This window comes from Leptodactylus fuscus, chromosome 11 (assembly GCF_031893055.1).
Source record: "Leptodactylus fuscus isolate aLepFus1 chromosome 11, aLepFus1.hap2, whole genome shotgun sequence".
NCBI lineage: Eukaryota > Metazoa > Chordata > Amphibia > Anura > Leptodactylidae > Leptodactylus > Leptodactylus fuscus.
The window spans coordinates 76,865,815-76,887,212 of record NC_134275.1 but is presented as its reverse complement, the minus strand read 5'-3'; the positions used below and the strand labels follow the sequence as shown (position 1 = coordinate 76,887,212).

At 45.7% G+C, this 21,398-nt stretch overlaps 2 protein-coding genes across 2 annotated transcripts in view; both read left to right on the top strand.

Moving 5' to 3' along the window:
- Positions 1–6,159, top strand: part of ZBTB22 (zinc finger and BTB domain containing 22) — a 9,246-nt gene extending 3,087 nt beyond the window's left edge. Inside the window, exon 2 of the mRNA XM_075261054.1 lies at positions 3,112–6,159. Coding sequence (XP_075117155.1) covers positions 3,138–4,460 — 1,323 coding nt within the window. The 5' untranslated portion in view covers positions 3,112–3,137 and the 3' untranslated portion in view covers positions 4,461–6,159. The remainder of the gene's footprint in view (positions 1–3,111) is intronic.
- A 5,765-nt stretch (positions 6,160–11,924) lies between these two features.
- TAPBP (TAP binding protein) lies at positions 11,925–19,561 on the top strand. The gene is made up of 8 exons (XM_075259120.1): positions 11,925–12,080; positions 12,707–12,907; positions 14,302–14,523; positions 14,888–15,229; positions 15,589–15,912; positions 16,259–16,348; positions 16,668–16,711; positions 17,008–19,561. Exons 1-8 carry the CDS (start codon positions 12,032–12,034, stop codon positions 17,020–17,022), a joined length of 1,287 nt encoding a protein of 428 aa, XP_075115221.1. The 5' UTR covers positions 11,925–12,031; the 3' UTR covers positions 17,023–19,561.
- Positions 19,562–21,398: the final 1,837 nt, after the last annotated feature.

Sequence of the window (21,398 nt, the reverse complement as noted above, 5' to 3'; positions counted from 1 at the left end):
TACCATCCTATTCACATGGCTGATAGCTCTATAGCTGCACACACTGTATATATATATCTCATCATCCTATACACATGGCTGATAGCTCTATAGCTGCCCCGCTAACTACACAACGTATTCTCTATGTGTCACCTTAAGGCGAAGGCTTACCGTGCATCTTGTGGCCCATGATGCGGTTTTATCCCGCGCCGCACAGATCGCGTTAGTGGAAGTTCAGAAAAATCAGGATTCATTGCAACGGAAGGCGGAAATGGGTTAGTTTTACATAAATGGCTTAACCCAAATGGACGTCCCTTAGGGCACATGGAGGTGGAGGACCTGAGCGAGGAACCCCCGAGCAGCCCTACACCCCTCCATGTTGTCTGGCAGAGATCTTCAAGAATGAACACAAGGGGGATATATTACGATTAGCCTTTTGTATACAAGTTATAATTAATATAAGGAAAACGTTTGCTCTCATACCGCGTTGGCCAGCGAAATTTACTTGAGAAAGGAGCCGAGAGCTGTGAAACGTTGTAATCTGCAATCATTATTAGTCAGCCTTTAAAAAGGGATCAACTACTGAAGACTAGAAAGTGTTTAGTAATAATGAAGTCCTGGACGTGTGTGAGGTGCGCCAGAATCCGCCTTCTTAATAATTCAGGTGCACTCGGGAGATCTGCACAAGTCATGAAGTGGCGCAGACCTTAGCTAGAATTTACGACAGTTTTCTTCTGTGAGTTATAGTAAATTCGTCATTGAGGTGTCTCCATTGTCTCCACATTGCTCCACCCGCTCTAGTAAAGAGGCGAGCAGGGTACAGAAAGACGGAAGGGGCAAATCTTTGCCATAAAAAGACCCATGAGGCCAAGAGGTGCCTGGAATATTCCCATCTATACCAATGTACTGGTGCAAAGGGGATCTGGGAAAGATGAATGTATTACTGGGGCAGATCACGTCCTCCAGAGCTGTAGGGTGTGACAGAATTGATGTGGGGTATTGCATGGAACTTGTAGTCCGCCACAGACGAAGAACTCGACAGGTTTTGTTACTTTTTCTACATGTTCTGTTTTGCAACCTGTTACCAAATGACAACTGTTGCACAACTACAACTCTCAGCGGACATTGACCTCACAGGCTGGTCCTTATAAAATAATGGCGTGTAACCTGCAGCCCTCCAGCTGTTGTGAAACCTACATGGCTGACTTCCCTATAGATCTTAGGCTTCAGGGAGTGTATACAGTAGGGCGGCCCTTGACACATTTCAGAGTTTTACACATTCTGCACCTCCTTCACCCTCCTCAGGCACCAGGGGCACTTGCGACACCCCGGGTTTGGTCATTTGTTTTTGCTCTTGTCTGTTTTTACATGCACAGGTGGAAGAGTTATCAAAAAAGTGGAGCAGTTTCTCATAGCAATCAATAAGATCATTGCTTTACAATTACAGGAAACTTACCAACTTTCCTGGGACGTCTCGGAGGCTCCTGTAAAAAGGGTTAACCTCCTGGAAGAGTAATCAAATCTCAAAGCCCAAACGGGATGTTCCCACAGGCAGCAGGCTGACAGCCATTGCATATGTATAATGGGACCTATAGGTGGCCCCATTTTGAACCCACGTCACATAAAGGGAATGGCTCTTCCCATACAGGACATGGCCTCATCAGAAAACCTTTACAGTGCTGTACTCCAGGACACAAGCCCGCGGCTGGCAGGTATAACTAATGGGCCGTCAGGGGCTGCTCCTGCACTTCTCAGCTCCACGTGGAAATCGACCCATAATGGACATTTTTGCGCCCACCGCACATTTTCTGCTTCTGAATGAGCACAGATCTGGTGCGGAGTCTATCCAATAGGGAGGAAGAAATCTCCCAGCAATCCTATTGTTATAGACTAGCCACCATTAACAGCACAATATGGCGGGAGAGCGTAGGAAGGGGAGCGGCAGAGAAGGGTGACTATAGCTGGTTTTCACAGCGAGACCACACCGTACGCTTTGCAGATTGGTATTGTGGATTTCACTATGGATTTGCTGTGTAAATTTGGTTTTATTCCTCTCCATGCCTGCAAAGATAAGTTGTTCTTTCGTGGAGGTAGAGGCACCTGTGTGACAGTCCACATTCACACCCTGAGTTGTTATTGGGGAGCAGCGAGGGGCACGGCTTTTTTCAGACTACTGGCAGGATCACTACGGAGATTTTGGCACATAGCCTCACACTTGGTTAGCCCATTATATATGAGGTTATCTTACATGCAAATCCATACCAGAAATCCCAAAATCAGCCTCACCTTTCTGCTGCGGGTTCCAAAGGGCCAGTTTTGTGGAGAGGATGAACCACCTCAAATTCCTCTACAGATTCCTCCATGTGAACATACCGTTAAGGTATCCAGCCTGTGCAGTATATTTTGCAGTGTATTGTGCAGCCTGTGCAGTATATTGTGCAGCCTGTTCAGTATATTGTGCAGCCTGTGCAGTGTATTGTGCGGCCTGTGCAGTGTATTGTGCAGTGTATTGTGCGGCCTGTGCAGTGTATTGTGCAGTGTATTGTGCAGCCTGTGCAGTGTATTGTGCGGCCTGTGCAGTGTATTGTGCGGCCTGTGCAGTGTATTGTGCAGTGTATTGTGCGGCCTGTGCAGTGTATTGTGCAGCCTGTGCAGTGTATTGTGCAGTGTATTGTGCAGGCTGTGCAGTGTATTGTGCAGTGTATTGTGCGGCCTGTGCAGTGTATTGTGCGGCCTGTGCAGTGTATTGTGCAGTGTATTGTGCAGCCTGTGCAGTGTATTGTGCAGTGTATTGTGCTGCCTGTGCAGTGTATTGTGCAGGCTGTGCACTGTATTGTGCAGTGTATTGTGCGGCCTGTGCAGTGTATTGTGCAGTGTATTGTGCGGCCTGTGCAGTGTATTGTGCAGCCTGTGCAGTGTATTGTGCAGCCTGTGCAGTGTATTGTGCAGTGTATTGTGCGGCCTGTGCAGTGTATTGTGCAGTGTATTGTGCAGCCTGTGCAGTGTATTGTGCAGCCTGTGCAGTGTATTGTGCAGCCTGGTCCTACTTCATATTATCAGTATACTGTTTCATTGCAATGTTCTCTCTGTAGCTTTATGTGTTGTCTTAGTAATCTTTTTCTCTTTTGTCAGGTGCCCTCCCCTCTTCCTGCACTATCATGGACACCACTGGTCCTCTCATCCATGTGGACTTCCCAGATGTGGCCAGCTCTCTTCTAGAAAGTCTCAACCAGCAGCGAGTAGAAGGGAAGCTGTGCGACGTGTCTATTCATGCACAAGGCCGTGTGTTCCGCGCTCACCGCGCCGTACTTGCCGCCTCCTCCCCGTACTTCCATGATCAGGTGCTGCTGAAAGGCATGAGCTGTGTGGCTTTGCCGGGCGTTGTCGACCCCGGAGCATTCGAAGCCGTTTTATGTGCTGCCTACACGGGGCGCTTAACTATGCTGGCAGATGAGATTGTCAATTACCTGACAGTGGGCAGTGTGCTTCAGATGTGGCACGTCGTGGACAAGTGTTCTGAACTCCTGAAGGAGTCTCGTGCCAGCAGCAGCGCTGGGAGTATAGAGGGGGCAGGGAGCAGCCGTGGTCCTACCCCGCAGAGACCGCACTCCGGCAGAGCGAGCGAGAACCAGTCCCCGAGCAGCAGCAACTACTTTAGTCCACGTGAGGCACCGCCAGAACCTTGTCCAGAGAGGAGCAGAAGAAGGAGCGACGTCACAAGTGAAGCAACAGCAGAAGAAGTCGGAATAGAAGAAGAACCATCTGGAGAAGAAGCCTCTGTTGCTAGTTGCTCCAGTTACCGAAGGCCCAGCATTGTTCCTCAGAGACACTGGGTGTATGTCAAAAAGGAACGGCCTCACCAGGGTCTGTTGCTGACATGTGAAGGTGAGGAAGAAGAAGACGAAGAAGAGCTTGAGGAAGATGAAGAAGAGGAACAACTGAGCATCAGTGATGTCCGCACTCTCAATGCTCCTGAGGAACAGGTGAACTTCTGCGAGCCCTCAGATGGAATGCCCTATGAAGAAGCATCTGCAAATGGTCCTGGGTACCCACAGGGACCTCCTCTGCTGCCTCTGGATATGCAAGGAAATCAGCTGCTGGTGCTGCCTTCAGGACATGGTGCAGCTGGGCAAGGTGGGACAGGGGCCAGTCAAGGAGAAGGTGGCAAAATATTCCTATGCCATTGCGGAAAAGCATTCTCCCATAAGAGTATGCGCGATCGCCATGTCAATATGCACCTCAACCTACGGCCCTTCGACTGCCCAGTCTGTGGGAAAAAGTTCAAGATGAAGCACCACCTCACCGAACATATGAAGACGCACACCGGAGTCAAGCCTTATGAGTGTGAAGTATGTGCCAAGAAGTTTATGTGGAGGGACAGTTTTATGAGACATCGTGGTCACTGTGAGAGGCGGCATAGGGCTGGGGCGGGGGGTGGGGGAGGAGCAGGGCAAGGAATTAGTGAGACCCCATCTGTGTAACATTGGTGCGGGGCAGAGAGTGGAGGTAGAGTGGTGCAATAAGGTAAAAACTATTCATCTGAAGGGCAAGTAATAATGGAGACCTCCGTATAGGAAATGGCATCGGAGATCAAGGATGGAAAATCCTCTGAGCCTTCGAAAAAGTTACCCAAGAGTCAATGGAAGAGGCGCCATTATGGAACCCTAATAAGTTCTTCTTCAGGACAGATTTGAGTGTAACCAGAGAAGTCTTATCAAACCCTTCATAATGGAAACAGCAATATATTCTTCCTGCACCTTCAGATGCATCTCCTTCTCCTTCAGACCCTCCTCCCCACTCAAGCACAAGCTGCCCCCACTAAAGAAAGACTTTAACCCTTAAAGAGCCACCTTGCACCGCCAAGAACTGATGCACATGGTGAATGTTCTGTCTTTCAGTATTTTACTACATGACAATAGACACTGCATCACCTACCTTGTATTTACCTGACAATAGGCATCGGCCTGACAGCCGTTCTCCCTTACTAGGGAGGGGTGGGGTACATGCCGTACGTTGTGAAGGAATCCTGACGCTTGTACAGTATTTTTAGTTTTTAAGCAAAATGAGTCCGACTCTCCCATCCGTCTTTTCCATCTGCATATTATCCACAGAGGGATTTATAGAAAAGTGAGCACTAGAGAAAGCGACCGGGACCGTGACATGTAGTGACCAGGAGAGGAACCTGCTCGGCCATATCATGGGGAGCAAGGGTTAAATTTACACCTACAGTCACCACGATGCTAAATATTGCCAGTGACACCGTCTATGTGCTCTTATATACGTCCCATTATGTGAGCGGATATAGACAAAGGAAGGGGTTAATGGATGAAATCCCATGTCCGGCATCTTCTAGAGTATGAGATGTTGGCTATACGGATAAGGTACACTACAGTATTTGGTTCTCACTGACCCTTTACCTGGACACATTGGAGAGGACCATCTTGTGGGCTCATTGATAAGTCTATTGAATTACTAAGAGGCAGGTGCAATGTCTGATCTTGTGTCTGAACTCCAATTTACATCCATGTTCAGACTGCGGTTCATTAGGCTGACCCACGCCTCAACAACCTCAGGAACTAGACCATAGTACCCTACAATGTGGACCATTCATGTGTTAGGGCCCAAGTCCATTGATGGTTCTTCTATAACATTCAGAGACTTCATCTTCTAGGAATAGAAATAGAAGCTCCAATATGGCCTCCGTGTCCAGGTGTCCGGTCTACTATAAGGTGCACAAGTCACCTATAATGGAGGCAACCATTACAATGCACTGGTTAGTGATGGCGCCAGTTCCTCCTCCTCGTGGACTCTGGTGTATTCCATTGTTTTAAAATGGGTAGCGCGAATTTGGTGCATCGAGCGGGTGTTTCTGAATGAATTCCTGTAACGTCTTGAGATCAGGAGAAGCTTGTACATTGTCTAAATGTATCTGAGCCGAACTGTTGCTCTTTTTTATATGAATTAACAAAGCAGATGGATCTACAGATAGAGAAATTGGGGATCCCCATCGCCGCCACTTACTATATTTCTCTAGACATCTATTTGTGCAATAAAGCGACGTGCTGGTTCTAGAATGGTAGACAATACTAATATGTATACTCGCCTGATATATTGTGTATACTCTTAGGTATACATTGTTCCTATGTTATATGCGCATAGTTACAGGTTGTCCTGTATGGGGGTGGTCTGTCTGCTACTGGTGTCCATTTCAGTAATCCCGATCTTAGGAGGTCCGAACCTCGGAAAAACATTTAGTTTTATTGCTCCAAAGTGTATAAAATAATAGATGATGATGTCTGATCACACAATCTGCCCTCAATGTTTTGTGCATGCAGCTCCTATGCAGAGCTATTGGTCTCCATGCTTACAGACTACAAGTACACCCTATGGGACATCATAAGATTAAAGGAGTATTCCCATTTTAAAGATATAGGCGATGACTTGCAGATTGGTGGGGTCAAGTGCTGAGAAGTTCGGCAATGAGGAAAACGGGGATTTTGTCTCCCATTCCAAATTCCCACTCCATTGCACTCCATTGTACAGCACTTGGCTATCTCTGGCCACCCATTGGAAGTAATGGGGAAGGGGGTGCCCAACTCAGCCATCTTACCAAGCCACACTCATCTAAGACCCACTTCCTTGACAAGGAGTTGAAAAAATTTGCTTAAAACTAGAGGTAATTTTTGAACCAGAAAGATATCACAATATGGTAAAACTGGTGCAGAATATGTTATTCTCTGGGGCTATATGTGGTCGGCTATCGGGGGTGGTAGCGGGGAGCGCAGTGTCACATGATCGCAGGATCAGACCACACACAGAGTATGTTTGTAGTCTGTAACCGTGACGTCACATCTCTCTGCATAGGAAGAAGCCGAAAATCATGGCTGCTGCCAAGTAATAGCGCCACATGTGTCTATGGATTGTGTCAGGGATTGCAGTTCTGCTTCATTTAAAGGAAATTTTGCGGCGCTTCAGGTATCATAGCTATGCTGTAATAGAGCAGATACCACTGGATAAATGGCACCTCACCTCTTTATAGACGACTAGCGTCTGCCCGCGACTTCGTCTGTGGGTTGGTGTTGGCGCTGAGCCGCTTATATTTAACCAATTGCTGTTGTGGATGATCCACCTGCTCCTGCGTCTCGGCTCTGCTACATCGCAGCATATGCGCAGTATACTCAGTTGTATGTACATCTCTGCATATGGAGAGCGTACTCAGCTGTGCTACAGCGCTGTCTAAGCTCTGCTACATCTGGCCATTTGGATTATAGGGGTGTTCTTATGTCAGTGTCTGAGCAGCTTCTGTGTGATAAAGGGCTGAACGGATGTTGCTGAAATGTGCCACAGTTCGATCAGTCTGCTCCCGCGTCTCAGCTCTGCTACATCGCTGTATATGCGTAGGATACCCAGCTGTATGTAGATGTTTGCATATGGAGAGCCTACAGAGGTATGCTACAGCGCTGCCTAAACTCTGCTACATTGGGCAATTGTGATTACAGGGGTTTGGTTATGTGACTGTCTGAGCAGCTTCTGTGTTACAAAGGGCTGAATGGATGTGGCAAAGTTCTCCCCCCTCCCCCGTCAGAGGCAGAACAACACATTCCCCATCTTACTCACTGAAACTCTACACCCGATATACTCCTCTTGCCCACACACAGCCTGCATGTTTTGTAGTCTCCTGATCTTCCATGAGACTCCATTTTCTTTCAGCTTTCACACTGTCCAGCTTCATCCTATATAGCTCCGCCCACAAAACTGCATGTAGCTCCGGCCACTGCCTAGCATGATCCTATCTGAGAATGGCTCAAGGACCTGTGATGATGTCATCACAGGTCCTTTAGTGTTGTGTGAACCTAAATTCCTTCACTGTGGTCGTGTAGTGACGTCATTTACCGGGATAAATAGTAGCCTATGTTTTCATCGGGGTTCCTATCTATGTATGTGGCAAATTTCATGCAAATCCGTTCAGCCATTTTTTCGTGATTGAGGAACAAACATCCAAACACAGAAACGTTCACATTTATAAATATTAGTAGGATAGGATTAGTAGGATTTTAGGCCTCAGTCGGGAGTCCTCATTGTATTGGCTCTGATCATCACTCCCCGGCCTTTTCATGACCATTTTTAGTTAAAGTCCTCGGAGTTCTTGTGACGTGCTGGGTTACTGTCTTCTTCAGGACACATCGTACTTAGAGTTGCCTCCATAAACCAGTCATCTGTATCTGCGGTGGCTAATGGCGGATACTAGGGGTTGTAGTTTTGCAGCAGCCGTCGAGTGACATTTGGGGCCTCCGTTCTGTGCACTTTGGACTCTCAGTAAAGCTTCTCGTGTTCCTCTCATTGATACGGTTTTCCTGATATGACACCAGAGCGTCTCCACATCTCCTGGGCATGCACTTGTTCCTAAAGACATGGCCTAGCAATATTATGTGGCTGGTATATATGTGTACGCTGATGGCTCCTCAGTATATCACTTCTGTATCTATAGGGTTTATTCCCATGTTACAGTTGTCGCTGTGATCATCAGTGTCAGCCATTGAATGTACCCAACTTTCCTCTGCCTTTCCCTTTTTCAGGCTGACTTTGGCTCTTGACCAAAAAAAAATCACATTGTGCACAACGGTTGTGAAGGATTATAGTGAACAGCGACTTGTACAACTACATCCAGCCCGTATCCATCATCAGTCACATATATACCAACCTGTGTGTATATCAGTATATACCCCACCCACCGTACACACATGACTATAGTATGCTGAGTTCTAGCCGTAGGTGTGAGTAGATGTGTGTGACTCTGTATATAGGTTCTCATGCACACACATATATGTATGTATATAATACCGTGTCTCCTAGAGACACTGAACTATTTATAAGTGTAAGTAGCCTGACATACGGTACACAGAAATCCTATGTATACGCTGGGTGACTGGGACGTGTGCTGGGATCAGATACGCCATATCTGTGTTTGTATCCGCACATGCGTGTGTGTATAAAATGTCACGTCCACCCCACCCCCCTCTCATGTGCACAGTATATATGTACCGGAGTGTGACTATAGAGGAGTGTATATATAGACTGGTCCCACAGTACTATGCGGTGCTCCACAACACTACTGTGTATACATAGATGTCCGAGTGTGCCTGCGCTATATGTATACACTCTTCCCGTCTTTTCTATGCCATAATTTATTGTAGTGAGGGTCAGCGCCCTCGTTAAGGTGACTAATTACTGTTGGCTTGTAGAATAAAGTGCGTTTACCTGCAGACTGCCTTGTGTTTTCTTGTCATCTTTGGCTCGCGAGTCCTGAAATTAGAAGCCACATATATATTAGAAGTGAAATCCGCTTTTGGACAACACAATTTGAATTTCGATCATGTGACAAATTTTTATTTCTATCCATTCATACCCAAAGCAATAGAAATAAATCAGCCTGGTTGCCCTTAGAACGTGCGTCCTGCGTCTTGTAAACTCCCACAATGCATTGGCTTTGAGCAAAGAATAAAAAACAAAACAATAAAATGTTACCGAGATATTCTACATTCTATGAAGGTTTCAGCAATGGGACGTTGTACGGTCGTAGCGTTCTGCAAACCAACATAACATGGTCAGAACATTTCGGCTTCTTGGCCACATTGGAGGGAGAAGGTCTTGGGTCACACAAAAATACACAAAATGAGCAAAAAAAAAAAAAGGTCTGCGCATCGTTTTCATGCTATCTGCCACCACAGGTGTATGAGGCACAAGTGTCGGACATAGCCTTAATAAACAGGTAAGAGAACACTCACCTGACCTCTAAATAACATGGCTGAAATATTACTGAGAATATTGCCAAGTCGTCACAAGCAGAACCGACCACAAGACCAATCACTGCACACCGATCATCTCTGGCCTGTAGCCGACATCGCACACTCTGGACGTCTGGTGTCATAACATTGGCGCACCCCATGCGACCACTAAGGTCCAATCACAGAACTCCTTACATCAGCCACACACCTGAAGAAGAAGCCAGAAGAGACAACAGAGTAGCCCAAGGGTGCCCAGGAGGTGAGTATAACTGTTATCTTCCCTCACCTCCCCTGGGCCTCTAATCATTATTCTCTGGAGTCTGAAGAGACCCCCCAAAGAATAATAATAGCACTGAAACGAACGTGCTAACCTCTCGAATATTCGTCAAAATGAGGGGTTCACCAGAAGAGGGATGAGGCTCTGAGGAGTATGTGTGGGGCCACTGTGGGCATTATACTGGAGGGTCTGTGGGGAGCATATTATACTATGTGGGGCCACTGTGGAGCATTATATTGGAGGGTCTGCGGGGCATATTAAACTATGTGGGGCCACTGTGGAGCATTATACTGGAGGGTCTGGTGGGAGCATATTATACTATGTGGGGCCACTGTGGAGCATTATACTGGAGGGTCTGTGGGGAGCATATTATACTATGTAGGGCCACTGTGGAGTGTTATATTGGGGGGGGCAGCTGTGGGAGCCTTTTATACTTTGAGAGGCATATTATATTGTGTGAGACCGCTGTTGTGCATTATACTTGGGGGGGGGGCCTCTGGGGAGCATATTATATTGTGTGGGGCCACTGTGGAGGTTTATACTGAAAGGGCAGTGTGGTTAGCATATTTTACTGTGTGGGTCAGGCTCTGGGGAGCATATTATAATGTTTGAGGCTTCTTTGGAGCATATTATACTATGTGGGGCCACTCTGGAGCATTATACTGGGATAGAGACTGTGAACAGCACATTATACTGTGTGGGGCCTACTTTGGAGCATTGTCCTGTGGTGGGGCATGCTCTGGGGAGCATATTATACTGTGTGGGGCCACTAAGGGGTATTATACTGTGGTGGGGCAGGCTCTGGGGAGCATATTATACTGTGTGGAGCATATTAAGGGGAGCGCTGTGGGGAGTCTTTTATACTGTGTGGGGCCATGAAGGGGCGTTATATTTTGTGGGGGCACTGGAGAGCATATAATACTGTATAGGGCCACTAAGGGGTATTATACTGTGTAAAAAAAAAAAGGAAAAAATGTAATCAGCTCACCAATACTCTGTATTCAGTGTAAACTGACTCCTATGTCAGGATGCTGGGAAATACTCAATACTCCCCGGACTCCACAGGGCACAAAATATCTTCACTCCAAGAAAAAAAGATTTCCAGCAATAGACAAAACACCATCCAAAAAAACTGAGTAGAAAATAACTTTTAATCTCCATGAATAAAAATGAACAAAAAGTTGTAAGAACTCTGGGGTCCACATACATATAGTGATGCGTTATAGTTATAGTGTGAATAGGTCTGAGCCTTGTCTGTACAGTGGTCTCTCTATAGGTCTGTATATGTCTGCGAAATTAGTCCTAAAAGGGGAATGTGATGAAACATATTTCTGCGAAAATGTCCGCTGTTAGTTATTAAAGGGGTTGTCCAAGCAAAAATGGAGAATCCTTCTAACTCGTAATTAAGTCCTGGAAGCAGTGAAAAAAGAAAAGATGCCTCCTCGCCTGTCCCCGATGTCCGGGGTTCTCCCAGTTCTTCTGCTTTGGCGACTACTCCCGGCTCTCTTCGGGTCTGCTTTGGCTTCGGCCATCACATGAGGCCAATGATGTATTTTTGTAATTCTCCAATGCCTCCAGCTGATCTAAACGTTGATAGGGTTGTGCTTTTTTGTCTGGACATCCCCTTTAAAGCCCAAAAATGGATGAGAAGTTTATAGGAGGAGTGAAAAAAAAAAAGACCCAGCACCCCATTATTTATATACATTTATTTATACCGACCCCCCCACGGCATGTTGAAAAGACAAATAGAGAGCAGCAACATAAGCTGCAGCAGTTAGAGGGTTAATCTGCTTGGCCAGGATTCTTTATCTCCAGATATACAGGCAGTTACCGGAAAGTGAAAGTGAAAGTACAGTGAAGATATAAAACCGAGCAGAGTCACAAGAGACTGTGAGAGAGGGGTGAGCGAGACACGGGGTGACCACACAGAGGGCAACGGTGCAGAGCAGAGACCCCCAGCACAGCAGCTCTACAAAGGACGTCCGCCATCATGATGCCATCCACAATTTACAAGCTGTGCGTTACACTTGTTGTATGCAGTGAGTATTGTCATTGCAGATATCATTTTACGCGCTGCTCCTATCCCGCCATGTCCCAAATGTCTTTGTAGACCGCTTACTTTTACAGTTAACCCTTTCAATTCTGTTCTTCGTTTATATCTTCTTAATCAGAGAATTGTCACACCTACATGACAAAAAATATACATGTACATATATGTGTATACAGTATATAGAGTATATATAGTTTGTGTATAGATATACTGTTTATACACACCGTGTATAATGTATAATATACCTTTGTACTTTGAGGCCGCCCCTCCCCCTATTACCGTGTTATTTTGTGCTCTCAGATTTTTGGGACTTTCCATCTGAGTTACTTTCATTTTGCTTTGCATTGTGTATAGTCAGATGGAGTTGCGGCCTACGTATTTCTTTAGTCTCAGTATTTCGGCTAGTTTTGCATTATACAGAGTGCGACCTCTGAACATGTTGTACATACATGTGTATTCATGCTATATTCTCTATGTCGGCACCATGTGCAGTGAGGTTTCTGTATCCTGCACGGTGGCTCAGGGGTTAGCAATAACCAATGGTTGTCGAATGTTTTTGTGCTGTTTTTGTATACTCTTCGTTGTTGTGCTCTTTACCGGCCTTGTGTTTTGCAGCTCTCGGGGTCACGGCAGGGCCCACTGCTTCCATTACCCAGTCCCTGGCCTGTTGGCTGGTGGAAGACATACCTGCAACTGAAACTAAACCGCGCTCAATCCAGCAGACACGGGTACTCGTACAGTTCATGGATGCAGCCGGACTGGTGCAGAATTCTCCAGTCACCCTTGATCCTGAGACCTTACTCTTCCATGTTTTTGGTGAGTGAATTTAAAATCGTGGTAGAGGGCGATGGAAATCCTGAAAAAGACAAGTGGGGGGGGGGATAGTAATAATAATTGGGCCACATTACAGTTTTGGTTCAGCTTCCACACTAGGAATGGATTGCACATGAGCAGCTTTTTGTTCAGAGCTTGCACAGAAGATCCAAAGCTTATCGGTTGCACACAGAGGCACTGACGCTTTATGGTCTCAGACTACTGACACTAATGCTTAGCGGACCCATAAAGTGGGGACAGATGTTTAGTGGTTCTCCATTGCACAGAATCCTACCTTATATATAACAGAACCCAATGGTTGGTCCTGATGTTGGTAGCTGCTTTAATAAGGGTCTATCAGGTCCTCCACAAATCCCGAACCAATACCAGGAATAGAACTGAAGAAGTAATGCAGAGATAACCATCATTTTATGGATATACAAATAAGCCTGCCAGTGTATCGGGGGCAGGGTCTGATCTGCTGTCAGTATGATGCAGGCTATGGCCGAAAATGTAATTGCAGCTGATGGTCTGGCACTGGGTGGTGATTCCAGCACAGGTAGGTTCCTGCACCTATTAAGGGACCCGAGCACAGTTCTGCAATCCCTTGAAGACTTGCAGGTCACTATGGCCTCTCCGTCACACTCCTGGTGTATCCTGCAGTTCTCTATCAGCCTCTTTGGTCCCTCTGAGGACTAACACTTTGTCCGTCCTTCCCTGGCTCTATGACAATGTACCAGATCTCACCCCATAGCTTGTTTCTAAGCTGTAATGACTTTTCCCCTTCAGACTTCAGAGCAGTTCCCTGTTATCCCTCTTTCTGAATGATGTGATGGACAGCGACCAACTTATTGGTTATGTCCGGCAGTCGTGTACGTAACAAATTGTGCTTAAATATACGTAGTCCAACCTGTTCAGAATGGGAGGGTGAAGGTCCTACCCTACACCGGCACTAGTACTCCATAGATGGGATGGGTCTTATCGCTCGATCACTTACGTACCAATGAAGTTACTGGTTTCAATTTTTTCCACTTTTCCCTTGCACTATTTCTCACCCACTTGTATTAATACTGTGGCATCATAAATCATTGCACCAGTCTCCGCCAGCAGTGCAGCGTGTGCCAGGACCATTGGCGGGGCTCATACCTTGTACCACACAGTGCATTGTTTCCGGCCTATGACACATTTGTATAGACATTGGTGCAGGGGCTTCACATCTTCATGTTTGGTCTGTAAGACGATATTCTCCAATATGTTTCCACCTGTAAATTGCTAGATCTCTTGAAAATTATTTTGCACATTCTGAACCATAAAACTGTATCTGTATATAAGAAACAGGAGAAGGGTCAATAAACGTAATTTTCCTCCTCATCTGGATTTTCGTTCCTTGGATTTAGATCCATCTGGAAAACTTTCTCCTGACTTTACTTCTTGTGAGATAACACATCACTTACCCCAAGAAGTCTCTGTGAGCTGGGCACGCTCCCTCACTGAAGAGAAGATCAGTCCGCTCGCTCTCGCCAAGACATGGTATACCTTAGCGGCCCACAATGGTCTGGATGGGAGAGCAGTGAGTCTTGTGCTTGGACCCCTGGGAGACAAAAAGGATCATTTGTCAGGTAAGTGTATATTGTGTAGAGGTCTCATCTATCTCATCTAGTATTTTAGCAGGTTCATCTGGAAATGTTCACTTACACCATTGAAATGTGTGTAGAGAGCGATGGTCCACCATATTGTGTGGGTGCAACATGGAAGAGACAATAAGTTATAGAAGTGCAGCAAAGGTGTAACAATATACTGCTGAGCGCCAATGCACCAGACCCCCGCTATAATGTAGTGTTTATTGTACTGGTCTCATATTGGGATGGGACTCTTTCTGGGCTCCCTAAGGCACTATGCACCCTCTCTAGTTACACCCCTGATACTCCACCTGTGTCCTGTATAATCCGCCATATCTTCAGCTAACATTCTCTATGCTTTCAGGGTCTCTAGCTGTGTATACGTCTTCTATCGTCCAGCACGCCCATCTGGGTAAGCCCTTGTCTTTACCATGTGGCATGTGGAAGGGCCATCAGCAGCGCTTTTCTGTCGAGTGGCGCCATCGTGCCCTGGGTGATGGAAATCTCCTGTATGCGTACGATGGATGGAAGGACAAAATTGAGGAGCATGCCCAAAATTGTCACTTAAACTTTTCGGCCTTACACAGTGAAGGGGACGCGTCTCTTCTGATTGAAAACGTGGCAATAGCGCTCCAAGGCACCTTGTTATGTACCGTCTATGTGCCCTACCTGAGGGCGCAGCAAGAAATCCAGCTGGTGGTCACAGGTGAGCGGCCATAGAGCAGTATTATAGGAACGTATTAATGTGTATCTTCCCCAGGACAGACTGACATTAGACTGATACTGAATTAGATGGCACTTTTATACACAGGTTATACTTTGCGCACGGACCATTTTGTGCAGTTGTATATTCCAGTGAATATTTTCATGTTTTCTGTCTCACATTTGCTAACAAACATAACACAATTGTGGACAGAAGAAAGAATATTATTGTGAGGAGCACATACTTTCCTACCTACCTAGAATGGTTTGGCCTTGCAGCCATGTTTCTGGTGGTAGCCATCTACAATACTGACTATGTTGGCTTTCTCCAGAATTGAATTATTTTTATTGTTTTTTTTTCAGCTAAACCTCAGGTGACTCTGCTGCCGGCCCCTCTCTTCGCGCGGCCTGGTGAAGAGCTGACACTCACTTGTGACGTTTCTCACTTTCACCCTTTGGAAATCTCTGTAGACTTCTTAGTTCAGCTTCCTGGAGAATCACATCCCACCCTGCTGACTGGGAAATCCTTGTCTGCTCACACCCACAACCATGATGGCACCTTCAGTCTCGCCGCATACCAGCGCATTGCCGTCACAGATTCGCTCCACGGAGCCCGCTACTTCTGCAGAGTCAGCCATGTTAGTGCTGCAAAGGGAATCTTAATATCCCAGACCCTCAAAGTCGCAGGTAAGGTAATGACCTAATATATAGTAATGTGGGTGACATTTGCTTTGTGTCAGAATTCTGCTTCTATGTCTGTATATGTGAATATCACAGGATATATATATATATATACTGAATGGCCACTTTATATGAGACATCTGCTCCATGATGGTTGCCGCTCTCTTGTATGGGCATTAGACCCTGGAGCGCAGCGTAAAAGCCAATGACAAGTTTTCCATGGATCAGTTTCAGTGTGAATCCAAATGGAGGTCCAAGGCAATGCTCAATGGGGGTCTCTAATAAAGTGGCCGTTCAGTATATCAAAGAAACCCAGTGACTGATGTAGCTCGTCCTCTCCGTTTGTGCACAGGGGTATCCGGACCATCTCTTGAGGATATAATGTACCTCTTTCTGGTTGCGCTGCTTCTTTATGGGACTCTGAGCTATCTGCGCAGAAAAGGTATGTGTGCAAAGAGAATAATAATAATAAAGGGCCAAGAAGTTTGGGAAAGCAACAGTATCATGAGGGTGGGACTGACGGGTAAGGTCTGGAGTGTCAGAATACGGGGTCTTTGTCTTCAGGGGGTGGAATGTTATCAGGTCCTGGAAGATCCAACATTCCCCAGTGCTGCGGAGCCCAAGGAGGAGGAGAGAATAATGGCGAGAGGGGTCAGGTTATCCTGCCTTGGGAAGATGGAGAATGATAATGTGATCTATGACAGCACCGGACATAAGTATCATAACCCCATAATGATATCACGACTTTTTGTCTATTACAGCTGTGTCGCTATTCGGAAATCCAGAGGAGCTGCAGATTCAGAAGGTAAAGGAAAGGTAGACATGGTAAAAAACCTAAATCTAAGGAGGTGTGTAGACTTATGTACTGGGGAATGTCCCCGAGCTGTGTGGTGGGGAGACATTTGTCTATGTGAATTAACAAAAGCAGAGGCAGAGTTGTGGCATCAATGTGGTTTGTATCACAGCACCGAGGATAGAAAGTGCAGATAATCTTACATAACCCCTCAGGGGCAGCGGCTGGGGTACAGACAAGTCTGAGGTCAAATGTTGGGGTTCACAAGGGACAAGATCAAAAACTGACCGCATTTTTGTTTCTTATAGAATAAATCGGAATAAAGAAAGATGGCGGACAGAGGACCGGATCTCTAAATGATGTTCTTGGGCAAATTCCAACTTATCTGATCTTTTGTGTCCCTGAGAGATAAGTAGTGGCTACCACAGAGATCTAATGGCCACTAATAATCCTTATGTGTGGCCGGCTTCAGGCTATATTCACATGTGACACTTTACTTGCAGTTTTCCATCATTTTTTTGCTGCAGTTATTGATATGTTTTAAAAATTGCAATACAAAATATTGTTCTGTAATAAAAAAAAAAAAAAACTAAAAAAACATGGCTGACATGGTGGCAGAAATGTCCCATGAATTCAGTGTTAAGCTGGCCACACATTAGTCATGTCAGACGGATATTTCCGATTGACTCTGTCGCTCTGTGAAGCTGACTCTGGACGTCTACTAAGGGGTGTTAGAAAGGAAGCTATTTTATCCGAAACGCGTCAGTCTGGCGCAGTTTCCATGTTTGTAACCTGCGTGTGAAGTTTCACAATTGTGGACACAATAAAGAGGAGTTTTTTACTTTCCAAGTGGCTGCGCTGGTGCTATGTCAAAAACGATTTGCATGCTATACAGCTCCGAGCCGAGGGAGACAGTTCCGTGCGACGGCCTTTTATACAGGAAAGTGAAGGTGGTGTAAGGATATCGTGGAATATTGGACATTGCTACTGGTGGCTGAGTATTCCTTTCCCCTTTTTTCCCTTATTGATTTCTGTGTTATTTTATTGTTGGGATACAGATCTGTCTCCGAGGACTACACCCTACAATAACCAACAAAACTGTCAGTGACGGTCATTCAGTCAATCACAAAATCATCTATATCCACCTTATATCCTGATATCTGCAATCTGTAGTGTCTGATCTGCTGTAGGTTTGGGGCCCTAACCTGCCCTATCCCTTTAATTGCACTATGTTATAGTCTCTAGCTCCTGTTTGTATTATGTGTCGCTGGATCCCACAAATCTTCAGGGGGTGAAGAAAAGGACATAAATACAGCTCCTTAGACGAGCTCAGCAAATAGCTGCAGGCACTTAAGTTTCTAAAATGGCCGTAACTTATGTGTCGCCTTCTTGTTACTTTTTATGTTATTATATTTAATAGAAAACCTAAAATAACAGTTTTTACACTGATGGGGGAGATAACTCCTGATGAAGGGGACAGCTCAGCTCCTGCCGCTCCTATCACATAGACCACCGTACATGGCACAGAGCACGCTCACAACACATCCCCTATAAGCCAATAGGTCATTGCTGACTTTCTTATAGCCGGGCCTTTGCTGTTATTGACCCCACAATGAGATAAAGAAAGAAATCTACAAATTATAAAACCAGATCAGATAAAAGGCATTTACTATGGTCAGAAAGTCGCACTAATGTGCCTGCAGAGACGTGCGTGCCCAGATATTTGTGTGACTAATGGGGCGAGCTGTGTATTTTCGTCAGTATTTTTGTGTGGTTCTTTTGTATAAAGCTTGAACTTTGTGATCATTTTGTATTATATGTGATATGTGAAGCTTTCCAGGATAAGACGCATTCTTAGCTGCTTTGCTCCTACTAGACAACCATCGCACTTCTCCTAATCTGCCCGCTGTGTCCCTGTTATCAGCCCCAGGGGGCATCCGTGTGCTGTCCGTGCGCTGTCCATGCGCTGTCCGTGCGCTGTCCGTGTTCTCTACATCCCCAATCATTTGAATAGAGAAGATCAAGCCACAAAAACAGACAAAAATAGGATCTGTTCCTCATTACATCAGTTAATAGCCCCTTCTCCTCTGATTCTGGCACCATTGGAATTTCTTCTCTAGCCCCCACCATTTACACGTTTCATCATGACATGTAATTGCATCGTGAATCTTACGCAGGTTGTGACATCAATAGGAAGTTCATGTGATTCAAGGTAAAACCTGAACATTCAGGAATAACCTCAGTGACCCCCACGGGTCTTGTCTCAGAATTAGGGAGCTGAGATATGGGGCGCTGTTAATGTGGTGACTGTGAATCGGATTTCTCTGCCTATAATATGTATTAGGGTTAATAAATCCACTGTGACCCCATAATCCTGGGATAACTAAAGCAGTAGCGCAGCGGACGACCTCACCGTACCGCGGCCCATATCTCAGATTCCTGAACTCCTGAGTAAGACATTCTGGGAGTTATTGGCTTTGCAGTCTCACCATGTCAGGATAGGCTTTTTGGGAACATCTGGGGTGTGGATTATAATGATGTTCTTAGACGCCGACATGATTCACCAAAAGCCGCACATGTAACAAGCGCAGACTCGCTAACAAGATCCGTCGTGGTATAATAGAAAGTTAGGAAAATGGTCGGGAAACTATAAGTAATAAACACATTGTAAATCCTAAGAGAGGCGAGTAGCCCCAAATACTCTCACTCTTATGGGATTTTATTATTTTTTATATATTTGAGTTGATTTTTTTTCCATTTTTCTGCTTTTGTGCGTGTAATCCTGTTTTGTGTTTTTTTCCTGCTATTTCTGGAAACGTTCTGTGAAATAATTAAAGGGGCGTCATGGTCTTAACATTTAAAGGAGTTGTCTGCTTTACTAAATCCATTCATTTCCCTTATTAGGCCGGATTCACACTGCGCATATTCAGTCGATGAGGTTCAGACTAGAAGTCGTGGCCTGGCTATCTATGACACGAGGTCTCCCGGCCACACTGTAGCCAGTACATGACAGTAGTTCTGGGGTAAGACAAGGAATCCTAAGATACATGGCTAAGATGGCGGACGCCGCGGTCCCTGCTCAGTCCGACACTCGTGTGATGCCGACCTAATCAGGTTCTAGATTGAAGGGCGAGTCTATTATCAGAAACAAGCACGAGCCAGGGACTGGTGGTCTAAGGAGCTACAGCCATTAAAGGGGTTATGCCCGAGTGCATATTTATGTTACATCCATAGGATAGAGGATATAACTCTGATATTTGTATACTTCTCATCGCTTGATTAATAAATGGATTTCTGCACAGCACTATGGAGTGTGAAGTCTATTACTATGCAATGAAACGGGTTGGGACCCTTGTGCACTATGTCTTAGTGCCCCTAGCACACCTTGTTACACTACACTATATAATAACTATTCTGCTGCCTCTTCCCATAGATATGAGCAAGCTTTAGGGATCCCTGACCACCTGGCTGAGTTCACATCTGCATTGGAGACTCCATTGCAGAAACCGCCAAAATCAATGGAGAGGAAAGTTCTGCACGGAGGACATTTCTCTTTGCCAGTTTCAGTTTTGAAAGTCAATGGTGTCCACCGGTGTCCGTGTGTATCTGCTGACACAGCAGGTCCAGCTCTTTGTCGTTCAGGTCCCCGGGCAGATGCAAATGACAGAGTGCACAAAACTAATGTCAAGGTTTGCTAAATCCAGGCTGTGAGACTCTAGAAAGCCTCAAGTTCTCCTCCAGATTGCCACTTGCTCTCCTCTATGTAGGCTGACAGCAGATATCTTCTGTGTCTTCTCTGTCTGGCAATACTGATGGTGAGGTAAGGCTATAAAGAGACCTTCCCAATATCACTTCCCTCACCAGAGCCTGCAATGGACTCTCTTTGTTTCTTGTGTCCATAGAAGTCCAAGTTCAGAGTCTCCTCCCTTATCCCAGCCAAACATTGGTTGGACCAAGTTCTCCGCAGAGCACCACAGTGGAATGCCCCACTAACGCTAAGGCCCCACGTTGCAGCAAAATAAGCGCAGCGGAAAAAAATGTGGCAGCAATGCATCGAGGTTTAGCTGCAGCGCTTTCTGCTTCAATTGCACTTACAGGGAAACTGCCAGCGCTTTTGTAAGTAGAATTGACATTTCCAAGACTAATGGCTATAAAAGGTTACTTTTTTTCCCGTGGCATTTACATCATGTTTGCCCCACCTAAAAGGAAAAACCACCTGGGAATCTGCAAGTTATGTATAGCACAGTGACAAGGACATGACAAAACATCTACCGGGGGGCTGCAAATGGGACTGAGCTGCTGCTATTCCATGTGACCAATGAGGACTGCGGCCTCCACGGTGCTGGACCCCCACCAATCATACGTAATGATCTATCCAGAAACAGAGAGGACACATTTTTGTTCATAAGCACAGAAATTAGGCAAAAATCGCTTTTGTCACTTCCTTTTTCCCCCTTTTATTCGCACACATAACTTTTTGTTGTAATAATCAGGGCTTTTAACTCTCAAGCACAGACCTGGATACTTCCAAGCTACCTGGAAAAACTGACTTTTGGGGTTTGTGCAAATTCCACTTCTTTTTAGACCAGAAGTAGACAAGTTTGCAGGATTGTTAGAGGGAATTTGATCTGCATAACTAATTATATGCTAAATAGTTGGAAGTCAAATGTATGCATGAGAGAGCCAAGAGGATTGTCTA